The sequence below is a fragment of the Alosa pseudoharengus genome, unplaced genomic scaffold, assembly GCF_046254945.1.
Source record: "Alosa pseudoharengus isolate Yale_2024_CS ecotype anadromous, Long Island Sound unplaced genomic scaffold, YU_APseudo_1.1 YU_APseudo_1.1_scf_3, whole genome shotgun sequence".
Lineage (NCBI taxonomy): Eukaryota > Metazoa > Chordata > Actinopteri > Clupeiformes > Clupeidae > Alosa > Alosa pseudoharengus.
In genome coordinates, this window is record NW_027468718.1 from 14,019,702 (window position 1) to 14,038,851 (window position 19,150).

General features: G+C 40.9%; 1 protein-coding gene across 2 annotated transcripts in view; it reads left to right on the forward strand.

The window, feature by feature from the left end:
* Positions 1–8,826, forward strand: part of ralba (v-ral simian leukemia viral oncogene homolog Ba (ras related)) — a 30,378-nt gene extending 21,552 nt beyond the window's left edge. For both annotated transcript variants that reach the window (XM_076263231.1, XM_076263232.1), the window contains exons 2-5: positions 934–1,111; positions 3,601–3,809; positions 5,252–5,429; positions 6,755–8,826. In XM_076263231.1, the coding sequence (XP_076119346.1) occupies positions 998–1,111; positions 3,601–3,809; positions 5,252–5,429; positions 6,755–6,877 (624 nt within the window). In that variant the 5' untranslated portion in view covers positions 934–997 and the 3' untranslated portion in view covers positions 6,878–8,826. The remainder of the gene's footprint in view (positions 1–933; positions 1,112–3,600; positions 3,810–5,251; positions 5,430–6,754) is intronic.
* Positions 8,827–19,150: the final 10,324 nt, after the last annotated feature.

Consider the following 19,150-nt stretch of genomic DNA (forward strand, 5'->3'; position numbering starts at 1 on the left):
TTCCCAGCTTCCACCGTTGTGCCCTTGAAGCAAGGCACTTAACAAAATGACCTATAAGACCCTTTCAAGAGAGTTCCATTATCAGCATCATAGTTGGCCCCACAAGGCTTCCGTTTTAACATTCCATATGTTAGAGGAAGTAGATTGGGAACCAAATAGAACGTTCAAGCGTTGTTTTTGTTTTTATTGTTGAAAGGGTCTATAAGTCGCTTTGGATAACAGTGTCTGCTAAATGAGTGCAAATGTAAATCATTAGCGTGCGTGTGCAACCCCAGTGTTTACATGCCTGGTGGTGTTGCAGCAGCAGGCTGTGTGTTTTAATGTAATTCTTGAATTTCCCCTAGGGATCAATAAAGTATATCTATCTATCCATCTATCTATCTATCTATCTATCTATCTATCTATCTATGTGTTTGGGCCTCATTCAGTTGTATTTAGTTTTTCTCTACTCCCGCGCCCCATGTCTCACAATGAGCATTGTTTTGGCGTGCAGTGTAAAACTGAAAGCACACACCCACCTTAAGCACCACAGTGTTGACTTAAGAGGGAAGTTTGCTCTTGGTGTCACCCTTCCTGTGTCATGACTGCACAGGGCTAACGGAATATTACACACTATAGAGTGTATGACTGTTTGTGTCTTTAAGGGCTTTAGTGACCATGCATTGAATTACCACTGGGCATGGTAACCTGGCAGACCATGGCAGACTTTTTGAGAAAACCTTTTTTTATTTTTCATTCATAAAACCACACATGGATACGTTCAGAGACTCACAAAAGCCCAACGTCAAATGTTAAAGTCATTACACTGCTGTGGTGGTGACCTCTGAAGACACTGGGTTCGAAGTTGACCTCTGTGTTGACCTCTGTGGACTAACCTTTTGCCCCTCTCTCTCTCTCTCTCTCTCTCTCTCTCCCTCTCGTTGACCTGGTCAGGTGGTGGCAGTCACAGGAGGAGTTTGGTGGGGGTTTTCTGAGGGTGAACGCAGAGTGTCTCGAGATGGCAGCCAGTAAAAGCAAGAACCAGAGTTCCCTGGCCCTGCACAAGGTCATCATGGTGGGAAGTGGCGGCGTGGGCAAGTCTGCCCTCACCCTCCAGTTCATGTACGACGAGGTGAGCTCCGCCTGAACATCCTCCGTACACGTTCCGTACACGTTCACAGGGACATTCCCATTAACACTGAAAGTTTTGTGTGGGCTTTTTCCCTATTCAAAGGTGTAACTAAACTTCACTAAAGTCGGGGTGGGTATGTGACCACCTAGCTTCACCGTGTAGGCGTGTTCTGTGTGTACACTACTATTAGACACTCAGGCAGATATCACACGGCTAGACCATTGTATAGGCTTTTAATATCAAGCCTGGTGTTATGAATATATGATATGAAAAAACAAGTATATTAGTATTAGGTACTGCAGTACATAATATAAATAATGGAGAGGCATTTACAGTGTCATCCATCTAAATATGAAGCATAGCGTTATGAATACATGATGCAGTAGAACCATACATAATGTAGAGGGAGAAATTGTGCCCTCTCTTTCACTATCTCTGTTTCTTTTTTCATTCTCTCTCTCTCATTCTCTCTCTCTCTCTCGCTTCTCACTGAGCTCCTCTAACCCTTAAAATATGCCTATTCTGGTTGAATGGAGCAAGAGCACAACGGTCCAAGAGCACTCCAAAACAAACTAACTAACACACAACAAAACATGCATTATGCATATGCTATTTTCTAATGAATTATGTAGAGGTTTAGGACATTGGAAATTCATTGTGGAAAAAATATTTGTAGTCCAGTCAAGCAGTGAAAAGTATAAACACCCTGCTCTCAATGGGCAGTGTAACTTTCCAAATGGACTGAGTTGATTCTCTTGGCAGTTTTAATGCATATTTGTAGTATATTGAGAAACCGAACTGTGGCTATGTGCCTTGGATACCATTACTGACCCATCTCTCTTGCTCTCTCTCTCTCTCTCTCTCTTTCTCTCTCTCTCTCTCAACCTCTTTCTCTCATTTTTTTTCTTTCTTTCTTTCTCTCTCAAATTCAATCAGTCACTAATGTTTGCTAACAAAGTGAATGCTGGGTCTGCTTCCATCCAGTTAAATGGTCTCATAAAGGCTTATGTTACCCTACGGCCACTGCGCTCCTCCAAGAAAGGCCAATGGTGGAACAACCTGCCAAGTGCCACCAGAGCAGGGGCGTCCCTCTCCATCTTCAAGAAATTCTTAAAGACTAATTCTTCTAACAAACACTTCTAACAACCTGACACACCTAACATGCACTTTCCATGCATTCCCTTTCTTTCCTCCTCTCCTCTTTCCTCTCTTCCCTCCTCTACCTCCTTCCTCTCCTCTTCCCTCCTCTACCTCCTTCTTCTACCACTCTCTCCTCCATCCATACTTTGACTAGTTAGTATAATGTCTGCATCCTCCAGTACCAGTATTGACTCATGCAGTAGTAATTCCTATTAGCTAAGATCTCTGCACTAGTACTAGTATTGACTAATGCGGTAGTAATTCCTAACTAAGATCTCTGCACTAGTACTAGTGTTGACTAATGCGGTAGTAATTCCTATTAGCTTAGATCTTTGCACTAGTACTAGTATTGACTAATGCGGTAGTAATTCCTATTAGCTAAGATCTTTGCACTAGTACTAGTATTGACTAATGCGGTAGTAATTCCTAACTAAGATCTCTGCACTAGTACTAGTGTTGACTAATGCGGTAGTAATTCCTATTAGCTTAGATCTTTGCACTAGTACTAGTATTGACTAATGCGGTAGTAATTCCTATTAGCTAAGATCTTTGCACTAGTACTAGTATTGACTAATGCGGTAGTAATTCCTAACTAAGATCTCTGCACTAGTACTAGTGTTGACTAATGCGGTAGTAATTCCTATTAGCTAAGATCTTTGAACTAGTACTAGTATTGACTAATGCGGTAGTAATTCCTATTAGCTAAGATCTCTACACTAGTACTAGTATTGACTTATGCGGTAGTAATTCCTATTAGCTAAGATCTCTACACTAGTACTAGTATTGACTAATGCGGTAGTAATTCCTAACTAAGATCTCTGCACTAGTACTAGTGTTGACTAATGCGGTAGTAATTCCTATTAGCTTAGATCTTTGCACTAGTACTAGTATTGACTAATGCGGTAGTAATTCCTATTAGCTAAGATCTTTGCACTAGTACTAGTATTGACTAATGCGGTAGTAATTCCTAACTAAGATCTCTGCACTAGTACTAGTGTTGACTAATGCGGTAGTAATTCCTATTAGCTAAGATCTTTGCACTAGTACTAGTATTGACTAATGCGGTAGTAATTCCTATTAGCTAAGATCTCTACACTAGTACTAGTATTGACTAATGCGGTAGTAATTCCTAACTAAGATCTCTGCACTAGCACTAGTATTGACTAATGCGGTAGTAATTCCTAACTAAGATCTTTGCACTAGTACTAGTGTTGACTAATGCGGTAGTAATTCCTAAATAAGATCTCTGCACTAGCACTAGTGTTGACTAATGCGGTAGTAATTCCTAAATAAGATCTAATAAGAAATAATGTGAATAAGTGAATATGTCTCTGTTTCTGTGTGTGTAGTTTGTGGAGGACTATGAGCCCACTAAGGCGGACAGCTACAGGAAGAAGGTGGTGCTGGACGGGGAGGAGGTCCAGATCGACATCCTGGACACGGCGGGCCAGGAGGACTACGCCGCCATCAGGGACAACTACTTCCGCAGCGGAGAGGGGTTCCTGCTAGTCTTCTCCATCACCGAGCACGAGTCCTTCACTGCTACCGCAGAGTTCAGGTCAGTGGAGCGGCACACACACACACACACACACACACACACACACACACACACACACACACACACACACACACACACACGTACTGTACACTCTCACACACACACACTCACACTCACGATCACACACACTCACGATCACACTCACACTCAAGGCCACACCTACTGAAAACACTATTCAGCTCCCAACCACACATATGCAAAGTCTCTCTCTCACACACACACACACACACACACACACACACACACACACACACACACACACACACACACACACTCAGTAGACATAGGTATTCTCTCTTGTTTTGCGCAGCATGGTGTGGCATAAAATGAGACTTGGGCAGTAAATGCACATTACAGCTCCATAGTATTTAATGATCCCACTATCTCTCATGCATGCTCTCACAGAGATAAGGCTCAGTGTGCATTCGGCCCTGAGAAAAGCAGCACCACATGTGATGCACATGAACACTACTGTGGACACACACACACACACACACACACACACACACACACACAATTACAGTTACTGTAGGTTCACTTGTAGTAAGTGGTAAACAACAACAATAGAACAAGTGCCCTTTGGCTTTGTCTGGCTCTTAGTGCTCTGAGGGGGTTTACCTCTAACTCCGAGGTTTGTCCATAAACCACTGCTGAAGGCTCTGCACTGCTGTAGGCTCTGCACTGCTGAAGGCTCTGCACTGCTGTAGGCTCTGCACTGCTGAAGGCTCTGCACTGCTGAAGGCTCTGCACTGCTGTGTAGGTGACATTTTTGGGAAAGCCAAACAGACCCAGGGGAAATCTAGACGGGGGAAGTGGAAGCTGGAATTCCATGCGTTCCAAACTGGAATAATATTGACCAGATAATGTGACCCGCTGTGAAATCTCCAGCTGGGCATGTTTGCTGTGGTAGGGCTATTAATTGTTTTGATGATGGGTATAGATTGTTTTGAGTGTGTGTCTGTGTGAGTGTGCATCTGTGTGTGTGTGTGTGTGTGTGTGTGTGTCTGTGTGTTTTGGAGGTCTCTTCAATCTGTATGCATTTCACTGTGTATATTTCACTGTTTCCTTGCATGGGTGTGGTCTTTTGTCTTTGTTCTGTGTGTATGTGTCTGTGTGTGTGTACCCATGTTCTTGCATTCAACCATGCATTTTTGTATGTAGACTAGACATGCTTATATGATCACTGTGTGGATATTGTCTGTGTGTGTGTTGTGTGTGTGTGTGTGTGTGTGTGTGTGTGTGTCTACTTCCTTGCCTTTTAAAATGTTGTATAAGTACTCATGTATGTTTTGTATACTTAAATTCTTACACATTGGTGTTTATTGCTTGTATTGATTATGTTTGTGTGTTTATGTGTGTGCGTTTGTGTGTGTGTGTGCGTGCGTTCATGTCTGTGCATGCGTTCGTGTGTGTGTGCGTGTGCGTGCGCGTGTGTCCTACAGGGAGCAGATCCTGCGGGTGAAGGCGGAGGAGGATAAGATCCCTCTGCTGCTGGTGGGCAACAAGTCGGACCTGGAGGACCGGCGGCAGGTTATGGTGGACGAGGCGCGGGGGAAGGCCGAGGAGTGGAACGTCCAGTACGTGGAGACTTCCGCCAAGACGCGCGCCAACGTCGACAAGGTACAGCCACCCCGCCTGCTTAAGACGTTCTATGTGTAGTATTAAAGACCAGGTGGGAGAAGAGCACACTTGTCCTCGCCACTGCTCACGTTGATAGTGTAGACCAGGGGTTTTTCAACTGATTGTGAACCAGGGCCCACCATGGTGACTAGTTATGTAACACCAGGACCACCATTGAATAAAAATACTGATTCACACATTGATACTACATGACTGAATCCATGGTCAGGGACCACCAGCAATGTCCTCACGGACCACAAGTGGGCCACGGACCACAGGTTGAAAACTGGCTGAAAACCGGTTTCCTCAGGGTCTTAAGAACTCTCAATTTTAGGCCTAAAAAGTCTTAAATACGTCCAGAGATTGCATAGTAGGTCTTAAATATCTATACTCATTTACCACTTCTTCTATCGCCTATTTTGACGTTTTTGAAAAAGGCGTTAACCGCAATTTTTTTATTTTGTTGAAAACTGCAGAAACCCTGCACTTTTCTTTTCTCTGTCCTTGTGACGCGGAACAATGCTGGGAGCCCCGCGTGGCAAATGCCTTGTCCAGTTAGGGCCATGGTTGCCATGGCATTAGATTGACTCTCTGAGGCAGAGGGCTGAAAGTACACACAGCACACACAGCCTCCCTCAGGAAGAGGAAGACTTCCTTCTCTACTCTCTCTCGAGGGGGTAGTGAGCCCGTGCACAGGCGGAACTCTTCATTTGCATCGAAATGTAGTCACTGGGGGATATTTCACATAGCAGGGAGGCCATGTCTGCTGCCTAATACAGGTTTCACTAGATGGGTCTTACTTGGTGTGCCTGCTGCTCAGAAATCTTGCTAATATGACCATGGGAAGTCTAGCTATCTGTTTTCTTCAAGGCCCCTGGGGACAAGCTTTACATTACATTACATTACATTTGGCTGACACATTTTTAGCCAAAGCGACAACAATGGTAAAAGCAATTCTCAACAATTTTAGACAATTTAAAAAAAAACGCTTGAGATTGTCTGTTCACATAAGGCCAAAGGTTTTGTGTTCTGGTTCATTTAGTTAAATTGTTCTTTCTGGATACACTTCTGCAATCACAGATATGGTCTGAAGCCAGTTGGCTTTCTTTTCTAGACCGTTTGAGTCTTACTTTCGGCTGTTGTTTTAGAGTCTCTGGTGGAATGTTATCTGAATCAGGTCACATAGTTGCGTGTGTCACCGGCGTCCACCCAGCATAGATGCTAATGAAATATTCAAGCATTTAGAAAGTCCACACATCTGTTTTTAACTGTTCTTGTTGTTTTCGTCTTTCTCTCTCTCTCTCTCTCTCTTTCTCTCCTCCAAGGTGTTTTTCGACCTCATGAGGGAGGTGAGATCCAAAAAGATGTCGGAAAACAAGGACAAAAACGGCAAGGGAAAGAACAAAAAGAACAAGAAGAGCTTCAAGGAGAGGTGCTGTTTACTCTAAACGCCTCCCCATGGACCTTACGAGCCCCCCCAGCGACCCCCTCCAATTCAAACACCACTGAGGAATAAGCTCAACCACAGAGCCTGTTTCATCTGTAAATGACAACAAGAAAAGAAAAATTCGATTTTTTTTTATATATATAATGCTTAAGGTAGGTCTCAATGTCTGGTCTCAGCTTTTTTGTTTTTCATTTTCAAAAAAAAAAATTCAAATCCAGTTTCTTACTTTTTAAAAATAAGGACAGTGACCACTGTATGTTGACTTTGTGAAAGAAACTGTGGCACTTTAGGGCCTTCGCTGTAACATGGAGGTGACCAACACTAACAGACCCCCCCCCCCCCCCCCCCCCCCCCCTGTAAATGACCCTGCTCGACAAAAAAAAAAAAGATATTGGTGAAATGTTCCCTCTTTTTTATGGTCTTACCAAATCCATTACACATGCCATATATTAGTTAACTTTTGCAAAAGAAAATGTCTTCTGGGTCTTGTCATCAACACTAAAATTCTCGATCGCTTTGCCTGGCTAACAGCAAATCAGCAGGTCGGCCTTTTATTTCCCTTCCTCTGGCTCTAATCTGCTAATGCTAACGCAGAAACGCTAAAGGTCAGTGTCATCGCTTTTATGACCTCACTTCCTCAGTCACGATGCACAGGATGTTGAGTATATTCAAATGCTCGTCCAGCCCAGGAGCCCTGTTGCCCACATAGATGCTGGACGATGCTCGCTCGCTCGCTCTCTCTCTGTCTGTCCGTCTCTTAGATGGGAAAAATCAGACGAGAAACGCCTTTCTGTACCAAACAGCCTTTGTTTTTGTTTATTGGTCTTTCTTACAGTTGGAGAAATATGTGGTCAACCCAGGGTCAGTTTTAGCTTAGCAGCTGACTCTGGTCCAAGTCCTGTCCTGATCTGCTGCTGATCCAACTCTGGTTTTGGTGCAGTTCTTACCCTGAGCCCGATCTGGTATTGAAGCTGCCCTAATCAGGCAGGAATCTAGCCATGATCCTGCTGTGAATTAAATCAGGTGATCTGATGAATGACCTCCAGATCATGCCCCTTTCCCATTCAGAGTTAACTGCTTACTGAGAGAGTTTCCAGGAAGCTTAGTTTTTGGCAGAGCCAGGGTAGCCCCCCCCCCCCCCTCTATTATTAAAGGATGACCGTAACACTTTAGAGGCCTTTCATGGACGCTGAGTTCACTTCTATTCTAAGGTGCTTCAGTTGTGAATGCCGATTACTGAGAACTTTTGGCCGCACTGGTCACGTTGCTCCCCCTGGTGGCCAAAACAAGATAACAACCTACAGCTGGGAATCGTGGGTTGGAAAGAATTGCTCAAACTGAGTTTTGTAGGAACTTTGGGGATCACTTTTTTTTTTTTTCTCCCGTTAAATTTGGCTGAATCATATGCCTCTTTACACCCTTTTGTTGAACTGTGAAAACAAATAGCCTTGCTGATGACCGTCTGTTGCAAGATATTTTTGTAGGAAGCGTGCTATGTTGCCAACATCGTGATGTGATGAAGGTGGCATCCACTCCCAAGATGAGTGCCATTAAGAACAGCAGGTTCTTTTTAGGGAGAACTTTTTTGGGAGTGCATGCCATCAAAAACTGCAACAAATTCAACTGCAACTGCAGTTGCAAAAATTTTCTGAATGTGTCTGTACAAATGGTTGGACTGTGGTTGCGTCAATCTAACGGATGTGTTGTCTGGCTTTTGTTTGGGAGCCATGTTGAGGTGGTCAGGTTTAGTGTGCCCTGCCTTGTAGAGTTGCAACACTTGTCATTGTACTTGTTTTTATAACTGATTGAGTCTGTTTGCTTGACGTGAGCTTGATGACAATTTATGTTCTTTTTTCTCTCTCTGTCCCATTTTCTCCCCCTAACTGGCTATTAAAAGAGGAAAAAGATGTCAAAAACATGTTGCCAAATAAACACTTTTCTTTCTTTGTACTGTTGTTGTGGCATTCTTTTGTTTACATCGCATGTACACTCTGAGGATTCAAGACAGACACTTTGACGCTACTGCACTTTTGCAAGCCTTTTGTTTTCTATGTCAGATTAAACCTAAATGTGTGTATGTCTGATGCTGTATATCTCTGACTTGACTCCTGACAGCAGCATTAAAAAGAAGATTTTGGACAGTCAGCAGCAGCACATAGTTGTGGACAGTTCAGCAGCCTTGAGGAAGAGAAATGCCTTTTAGAAGAGACCAGCATCAAGTACGGTTTAATAGCAAACATCTGTCAAATACACCAACTGTACACCAACAAAAACTATTTCCTTTCTTCAGTTTGATTCTGGGTTTAAAAAATAGGAATCGTAATCTCCCCCTTTGGTAAACATACAAATCACAGTGACATAGAACTACATATACATTATTAGCAGGGGCGGAGCCAAACATTGTAAACATTCGGGGCTTAGCCCATTTAATTTTTAATTTTTTTAAATAACCCCCTAACTACATAGTTCTCAGTAAAAATGTCAAGTTTTTGCCTGAAATTGCACTGTGCCTATTTACAAGGGCATTGTTCCCACCTCTTTTGGGGTCAACCATCAAGTGCTGGACCCCTATAGAAAGCTGAGAACCTGTAGCTTTCGTAGGAAGCAGTCAAGATAACTGTGTGATGTACTGACAAAGAGCTACAGAGGCTAGAATATAGTTTTTTCTTTCTGCCGGATTACAAGCATCTCTGAACTGACCACATTTCAGCCCTCTAGGTCACTTGATATCCCTTAGAAACACAACTACGCCCCACCAGGTCTTGTGAAGCTGTGTGCAAAAGTTGATTAATATAGAATGAAAATATGAGTGCTTTAAGTTTAGACTATTATTTGCCAAGGTATGCCCATGCGTTTTGTAAAATGCCTATGGATACTCCCTATAGGACTTTTTGTTATCCAAAATGCATACTGACAATCAAATGCTTACTGCACATGAACCCCTTTGTGTAGAAGCATAATCCTGGTCTCAAATAAAAGGTAACACTTTGAGGATTCTTGTGGACTATTTAGATTGTATGTCAGGTGTTCTGATATAGACTGACTACACAAAATATGGAATAATTACAAAAAAGTCTCTATTTTTGCATTTACTTTGTTGGTTCAATGAGTGTGTATAAGATAGACTATACATCTGTACAACTAATATTGGATAATACAACAACATGAAGATTCAATTTCTATGGATTCTTGTGAATATTTCAGTACCCAATATGAGGCATCTACTTATTGTGCTGCAGCTACACTGCAGCCAGAAGTCAGGGTATCACCAAAAGCGGAGGAGGGGGAGGGGGGCATTTTGGATCAAATTTAATTGAGAGATAATAAAATTATTCTGAGAATGTAAAGCACTATACAGATTGTACATGAAAAAAAGTTGTCATTTTTGGATTCCCAAGAGTCAAAGCTTTGAAATGGTGTATAACATTACTATGCTACATAGCAATATGGTGCATACAATTGATTTAGAATGTGTGGAGAAGGGGGGTAACCGTCCCGCCGGCGGGACACTGAAAGTTATTTGGCTAAATAATGACTATAGTGAATTTTGTGTAAACTAATGGACACATTGAGACTTAAAAAATGTGAAACTAACATTCAACAGATTCAAGGTATCTGACTGGCACTACACTGTGTAAAATGTATAGTTTTGGGTCTTTCAAGAGGCAATATCTGTTCATATCTGTTTAGCATGTACTTAGTTAATTAAGCGTTTCTTATGGTTTGTATATTATAGTATTTGTTTATTTTCATTAGGCTATTGTTTGATATTACATTATTGTTTATTATTGCTATTCTCCTTCTTCCTCTTCCCTGATCTCATCTGTGTGACAAATATATAGAATATCTTATACTATAATATACATAATATTATGATATAATTACAGTATGGCCAGTCATCATGATACAAGGGTATTTTAGAAGGAATGCATTATCATCTTGACATAGGCGTTTCTAAATTATATTAATTTTGTAATTTAGCAAGATTATTCATAGGTTTCATCAGGCCCCTTTACACAGGTGCATAAAATCAAGCACCTAGATTATGAATGCAGACTGCATGGTGCTTGATTAACACACTTATGGAAAGGGCCCTTTCCTCTCAATATATCATTGTAATGTTTTTTTTTTGTTGTTAATAATTAGTTAGGCAGCCAAAACAACATAACATGACTTATATTTATGTGGACTCTTGGATTTTAAGATCTGTGGTGGTGGATAGGATATCAACAAGGTTTTAAGGTAGGCTAACAGTTAACATTATTTTGTGCAACATAATGACACTGAAAAGTTGACATGGGCAGATAACTGTTAATGGGTTTTTCTGACATTTCAAAACAGTGTAGCCTAATTTATTACAAGACGAGGATCACTTTGTTTTGGGAGCTGGAATTTCTTATTCTGCAGTAGGCTTAGCTAGCCTATGAGAGTATTGAATTTGCCTTTTCCGCCGACGAACGAGGACATTTAACGTTAACGTTAAGCATTTAGGGAGCTAGCCAAGTAGCCTAACGTTAGCCTGCCTAACTGACTGAAAGCTCTTAACGTGAAATCACCAACCTGAAACAACACCATCCGTCAGTTCACTGGGCGATGCTGTTGCTTGAACGGAGCTGGGTGGTCTTTTGAAAAACTTTCTAATATCCATAACGTTTCAACAACATGTACACAAAGTGTTTTATCACAGACTGTAAAAGTGACAGACTTCTGACAGAGGCTTTTTGGAACACCGAAGCCATGACGTAGCGTTGTCAAGGCAGCATTTTCACTGGATCTAAACAAATCAATCTAACCATTGAAATCACCATAGCGGATAGCCCAGAGACCTGGCATAGATCGTGTAGCAAGTTAAATGATTTTTCAATATTGGGCTTTGAAAATAAGGGATACATTTCCTCAGTAATAGAGCATTTGGTGACATTTATGGAGAAACCGAGGGGAAGTTATATTGGAAATAAGAGTTGCCGGGAATTTAAAACACTAAAAAAAGATTCGGGGCTTTTGAAAAAAGATTCGGGACTTAAGCCCCCTAAGCCACCCCCTAGCTCCGCCACTGATGCTAACGCATAGCAATTATGAACATGGCGGGATTTGAACCCCGGGCGCGCGTGCGGTATACGAACACGCTACCACCCTCCCAAGGCCATTTTGAGATTTTCACTGAAACATAGCATTATTTAAAACCAAGCACATTACATTTTCAAATCGAATCATTAGAAGTATATCAAAACTATAATGTTTATTCCAATGACTGTAGGCCTAATAGTTTTTACTCAAAAGGGAACAGAACACGTTGTCTCTCCGCTCTGTTTTACCCATAGACTGTATATTCTATGGTTTTACCAGTATCAGAGAAGGGCCATTTGGTCGGCATGTGGCTTCATCTGTGATTGTTTAATCACTAATGAGAGCCGCCGTTATGTCTGCTAACCACCAGATGTCACTGTTTTGTATTCGATGCTTTGACACTTCGAAACACTTACGATACAATCAGGAAGAACCTTCCAAAGCCTCATGGGGCTTCATTCGCCCAACCCTAATGGCCATTTTCACGTGTGATTCACGCTTGATTTCAGTGGTCTATAAAAGCAAATCATTTGAGAGCACTGTTGTTTGAACCTGCGGTGATTCAACACGAAGCTGGTAAGGAAAGCGTTTTTGGCTTAATTGTTTTGAGGCAGACATCAGGCCATAAGCTTACAAACTTTGTGATGTACGTGTTTAACATAATACATACATGTCAACATTTAGCTTTCCAAAGCTTATACCGGATCTGTGTTTGCATATTTAATACGTTTCATACACGTGTTTCAACACTGCATTTCGGTCGTTGCTTTTACCTTACTATTACCTTACAGTACGCATAGGGATGCACGATATATCGGCGGCCGATATATTATTAGCCGATAAGTGAAAAAATAACAATTCTGGCCGATAATTTGCACCGATATCTTTTAAAGTCCTAATATAGGCCTACGTAAGGTCCGTCTGGCTACACTGAGCTAGCCTACTTGCGCTTGGTTGGCTATACTTTTTCCTCAATATAATGTCAGTGGTGTGAATGTATTTCACCACTCTAACAAAATCTGTGGATATGCATTCATTTGGGAATCTGTGCATCTCAAAATCCTCTCGTGAATGATCCGCCATTTAACCTAACAGAGCGGAGCTCAGCCCTATCAGAGAATGTCTAATAAGGGTAGACGGGCTCTGGCCCTATCTAGAGCCATCTTGTGCTGGTGTGTTTGCACTTTACCGCGCTGGTCGGGGAAACAAATAAACAAACTCGTTAGTGGGATGAGTACATAAGTAGACCGCCGTCATGCTATCCGGCAAAAGATTCTTTGGACGCCGCTATTTATAGATTTCCGGCTCCCATTGACTTACATTGAACACATGTAAACAAAACTTCAATTATGTGCTCAAACTAACGCCGCTGACTTATGAAAACCACCATTCCACTTTGATACGAAACTACATAATTGTACAACATTTATACAACAAAAATTACAGAATTTGGATCAAGTAATGTGGAGAAATCTTATGCAAAGTGTCAACCCCTAACAATGTGCCCATTGCCCAAATGTATGGTCGACTAATGTCGAATGTCAGAGTAATGACATTGAAAAAGGTACCTTAATGATACACTTTAATTTATAAAGGTACGAAGTATAAAAAGAAAAACACAATTTATCAGATGGATTACCCAAATAATTTGTAACAAAGTATAACATTTATTCGAGGGCACATCTATTCCCAGAACTATAATGGGTGTTAAATATTCCACAACCACTAGATGGCAGCATGACACAGCACATAAAGTACACCTACGTGTCGCTGCGACCTGAAGGATAGCGTGGTTGAATATCCACTTCTCCTGCACTTCGGGTCTAATAGCGGGTGAGTTGTATGACCACCAGATGACGCCATTTCACTGCACCTCGGGCCTAATAGCTGCTGTAACTTCGTTTAAGTAATAAGCATGGAGGAGCCGACGGTTACACTTGTTTTAGGGGCGTTGTTAGCCACGCTGCGCAAGCCTGGTAGGCTACAGGAGAAGCCCATAGGCTACAGTCGCATGTGTTTGTGGTGATTTATTCCATGTATTAACAAAATAATAATGTAACATTAAAGAAATAGCCTGCATAGATAAAAAAAAAAAACTAAATAATTACACCAAAAAAAGTAAAGAAGCTTTATCATTGATATATAAGCTTACTGAAAATCAAATATAGGCCTAGCCTACAATTGTGTTCCACAGACAATATGTCCTACAGATAATAACAACAGTAAGAACATAGGCTAACCTAAGTCATGACGACACGAGGGCTTAAGTCTCATGTTGGCCTATGACTACGTAGCCTAGGCTACCAAGCACGTCTGTGTTTGCGACAGTGAAATAGCTCCAATATTAATTGTGTCGCCAATAAATATATGCTAACATGAATCTCATCAGTCACCTATAGATAAGGGTTAGGCTTTAACATATGTAGGCTACAATGTAAAAATAGGGTCATAACATATAATGTTGACTTATTAAGATGGGGGAGAGAGCTGGACATATTACACTGAACTAACTGTTCATTGTTGAAAATCAATCAAAAGTTTGTAGTTGATCCGGATGTCATTGGTCGCAAGGACCGTTAATGGGTGTATCCAGGGTGCGATTTGTAGGGGGGGATGGTGAGGATTTCCTCACCTCTGGTTTTCCTATCCCTACCTCTGCTAAATTATTTTTATCGTCGGGGGGACAACATTTATCCCCCTCTGCCCCTCATATTGATTAATGCCACTTTATATAAGTAAAGCGCTGCAACGTGAGAACAGTCTAGTAGGCTAGCCTACATAATAATCTGACAACAGAAACGCACCGTCACCGTCAGCACTGATGCTGCTAACACAGTGGCTGCGTGATAACTTAATTTGGCCTTGATCGTGCAGGACATTTTAGAATGTCGAGTGTGTAATCCATCATAAATGGCTATGTTCAATGGAAAAGTTAGCTGGACAAATGAAAGAAAAGGAGAAGGATTCAGTGAAGCATAGTAATGTTTTAGAACCTTCAAAATTAGAAAACTGATGCAACTCAAATGGAGGACAACTGCACGTAAAGTAGAACGTAGGCCTATTGTCCGAAGGAACCTACATTAAATGAGGAGATATTTGCTGAATGTCACAAAAAGTGTTACAGAAATTGCTTGGCATCGCTTATTCAATGTCTCTCTACCGAAACACCTGTAGTTTGCGGAGGACGAACGAGAAAGCACTCGTTTGATAAATCAGCCAGTAGTAGACAAATAACTTTTAGAAATAATCTGTACTGCAAAAACGAATGTTGGTGGGTATTTAAACTATCTAGCGGGTGTTTTAACAGCTGCAAGAAATAGAAGCTTCATGGTCTTTATGTTCTGGTTCGTAAATTATTTTCATAAAACTTCAAGTTGCCCTATAACTTTACTCTCCAAACTCTTCACTGCACTGTAGGCAATTAACTGACAGTATGATAGGCTATTTATTTTCTGTAGGCTACAATAAACACATTTATTTGTTCAACTTTTGCAATATTACGCACTTGGCTACTGAACGCAAATCAGCAGGAGAGAGAATGCACGCAGCGTGTAGCACAATGTGTAGGCTATTTGGTTACCGACTAACACTGTTAGACAATTCACTAACTTAAGACTTCAGTGCCATCATATACAACGTTTTTTTACACAACAAATACAGAAAGGATGGAGGCAGCAAAAGTAGAGAAGTCATTTCAGATGGGGCAAGAACAAGGTGAATTTGTATGCTTGTCAAAACGTAGTCCTACCCTGCATTAGAGGAGCTGATCATCATACCAAGCACACTCGCTGTTTAAAGTCATACACCACGGTAAACTAAAACTAAAATGTTACAAAGGTGGCAAAAATAATATAGGGTATTATTAGCCATGACATTACTAGGCTATGAATCGTTCGTTCATTTTTTTTTTTTTTTTTTTTTTTGGGGGGGTTACAAACTTATTCAAAATCATCCCCCCCTCTGGTTTTTACACAAATCGCACCCTGGGTGTATCCACAATTGGGACCTTGTTACAAGTTGGTCTTTCAGCTGCTAATGCAATCAGTGGCCGTCAGAAAACATGTTAGACAACTGAGGAATGAGATGCCACACATAAAATGTACAGTCAAGCAGAACCCACAAACATCAATGGGAATCAACCAAACACTGCAGGGAACCATGTTATTGTCAATCAGCACTCTGCCACGCTAAATCAGACCCTGCTTATGTTTGTGCAGAGCAGAACAGATATTTGTAGATATGATGCAGGACCTGTTAAGAGAGATTGGCAGCTCAGTCTCCCTCATATTAGTCCCTACGGTGAACGATGTAATAGCATAGTGCTGCTGCTTCTGATGTGCAAGACAAGACAGGGTATTGATAGCAATACATTTATGGTTAAAATGGATAATAATTTAACTTCAAGACTGCTTTTAGTTAGCCATGTAACCTTCCTTGGTTTAAACAAAGACACCCTCCCCTCCCCCAATGGAATGCTAATGTGCTGGTTAAGGACTATCAGGTACACAAGACAAAGGATGCTACCTTGATATAATGTATCCATGTGTCATGAAATGTAAATGTATTCATGTTTGGTATCATTCTGATAGTCTCAGTACAAGGATTGTAATGATTTGATTGTGAGAATGTTTGGAACATTCTATAAGTGATATTTCTGATATATATGATATCTCCCCTCATGCTATTCTGATAAGAATGCATAGGTGTGAAATAGGTGTGTGAGTAGGTGTGTCTGATGCCAACTGGAGAACCAATCATGTGGGATTGTTCTTGGCGCCATTTTCCTCTTTGTTTAACTCATACAAAAGTGATTAACTTGCATTGTAAGACACAAGATTAGGACATGGAGAACTGAGAGAGAGAGGGTGATCCTACAGAGGCTAGGCCTACATAGACCATAGACCTTTTTTTGTACTCTCTCTGCCTGTAACAGAATAAACTTGATTCCTGAGTTTTTCCTGAAGTTCGCCAGTCTAAGATTAATATTAAGTAATTATTCACCACAATTACTTTCATGGAGGTTCCAACCGCAGAGATAATATATTTTTGTCGCTGATTCTAAGATGCCGCAGTTTTTTTTTTGTTTTTTTTTTTCTTTTTTTCTTTTTCTCATCGCTCTGGTGACAGCTCCCAGGTAAGGACGCTTTTTATCTGCATTTCTTCTTTGGTGATGAAAGAAGGTGGATCTGTAAACCCGGGCGGTTCCTGCTAACCACAGTTTGGGACGGGCGTTAAGATATCGGAAAAGGCATTCTGAGTGAGTAGACATTTTGGCAAAACCGTAACTTAATAGTGGACACAAAATTGTGCTTCCCCGATTTTGGCAATATTTTGGCAAAACCGTAATTTAATAGTGGACATAAATTTGTGCTTCCCCGATTTTGGCAAAACGTCGCACAAGACGAATTCATCCATATTTTGTAAATGGCCTCATATGTGTTGGATGACATTGGCTTCTATGAAGCCCAATCCAGATAAGGGAGCCTCTTTATTGGATATAAAGAGTAAATAGATTAGCGAGTGTGCTAGGCAGCTCAGTATTAAACACGGTGGTTCGTGGGCGATCTATTTTTCGCGGTTTTAGGGACGCCAGGTCCTAAGAAGTTACGTAGCTTATGCCCCTCTTTGTTTACAGAACATTGTTATTCCTTCACTACCAAAACAGAATATTAGACAGAACTTGGCGCTGCTGTTTTTGTTTTTATCACCAAGAGCGTATGAGCGGCTAGAATCCAAAGTGTTAAGCTAACACTAGTCTTGTTTTGTTTTTGAGTAGATGTGTTGTTTTGTTGTACATCTACACTCAAATATTAATAGACTGATATATGATGAATCCAGGATTCATGTCGTAGGCTAATAACCTTTTTCAAGTGTGAAAACAGCATAAGCTCAAACAGCATAGGCCTAAGCTCAAGTGAGCATGGTTAGGCCTCTTTTAAGTACGCCTGCGCTAACTAGCTGCCGCTAGGGGCATCTAGCTGTCTTTGTTTTTGAGCTAATATGAGCTAACTGAAAAGGCTTGACTAAACTTCTTTTGTTTTTTTAAGCAGGAAATTCTTCCTGCAGCCATTTAAGTTGTCCTCCAGCTCCATGGAGCTGTGTGTGTCCAGTATGAATGAATGCGCGTGTGGGCCGGCCCTGTGTGTGTGAAATTTGTTTATTTCTTTATATGTGTTTGTTTCCATTTTTTGTTTCAAGTCCTTCTGTTTTGAAATGTATGGGTGAGGAATTGTTGCAAGTTTATAATCTTATCAGGATCAAGGACAAAGTAGTTTTTCTTTTCCTGTAACTTTTATTTCCCAGCTGAAATGGATTGCTGTTGAAATGTTGTCTTTGTTTTCTTGGGTCAAAGGTTTTCACACCTCTTGCTATCTTATCTCACTGCCTTTGTTCCTAGCATCACTGTATTCTATAACCAACCCCCCAGCTTCTCCCCCATGGACACAAAAGGAACTTCACTGGGGAGATATGAACCTAAGAGAAATGTATGGGAAACCATTGTTGATTTCAACCATTTTCTTTCTTTCATTTGAGGGACATCTTTTGGGGTTAACATATTAAGACATATTTTTATTTTTGCTTGTATGCCAATGGGAAATGTTTGCTACATGTTTACGCCTTGTTTGATGTGGGCAAATGTTCAATTGAATGGATTCATACCCACAACTTGAGTTTCTTTATGTTTGAAATTACTTTTATTTGGTTATAGTTAAGAAACTATAAAAAGGGGGAGATATATGGTATTGACTTGAAATACTTTCTTTTCTAAGTTTACTGGTTTTATTGCTCAAATGGTCATTTTTTAAATGCCTACTGTTTTGTTTTACTGACCCTCACTTCTAATGCAAAATCTCTTTAAAAGACATGCAGGGGTACCCTACCCACGTGAGTCTGTGGATTTTTTTTCTTTTAAACATCTAAACTTAACCAAAAGTTTATTTATTTTCTTTATATGGCTTTTGCCAATAGATGCAAATGTGTAGTCTCTGTTTGGAGATAAATAGCCCTGCTATGTTAGAAGACCCATAGGTGTGACTGTCTCCAATTGAGAAACTGAATACATTAGCATACTTTTGTTGACTTGTGAATCTGCATTCACGAGACACTGTTTGACTCTGTTTACACTCATGCTAATGTCTCTCCAAGTTGTTGTGAAACCACTCTCCAGTCTCTCCAGAATCTCTTTCATGCCAGAAGGGACAAAGGG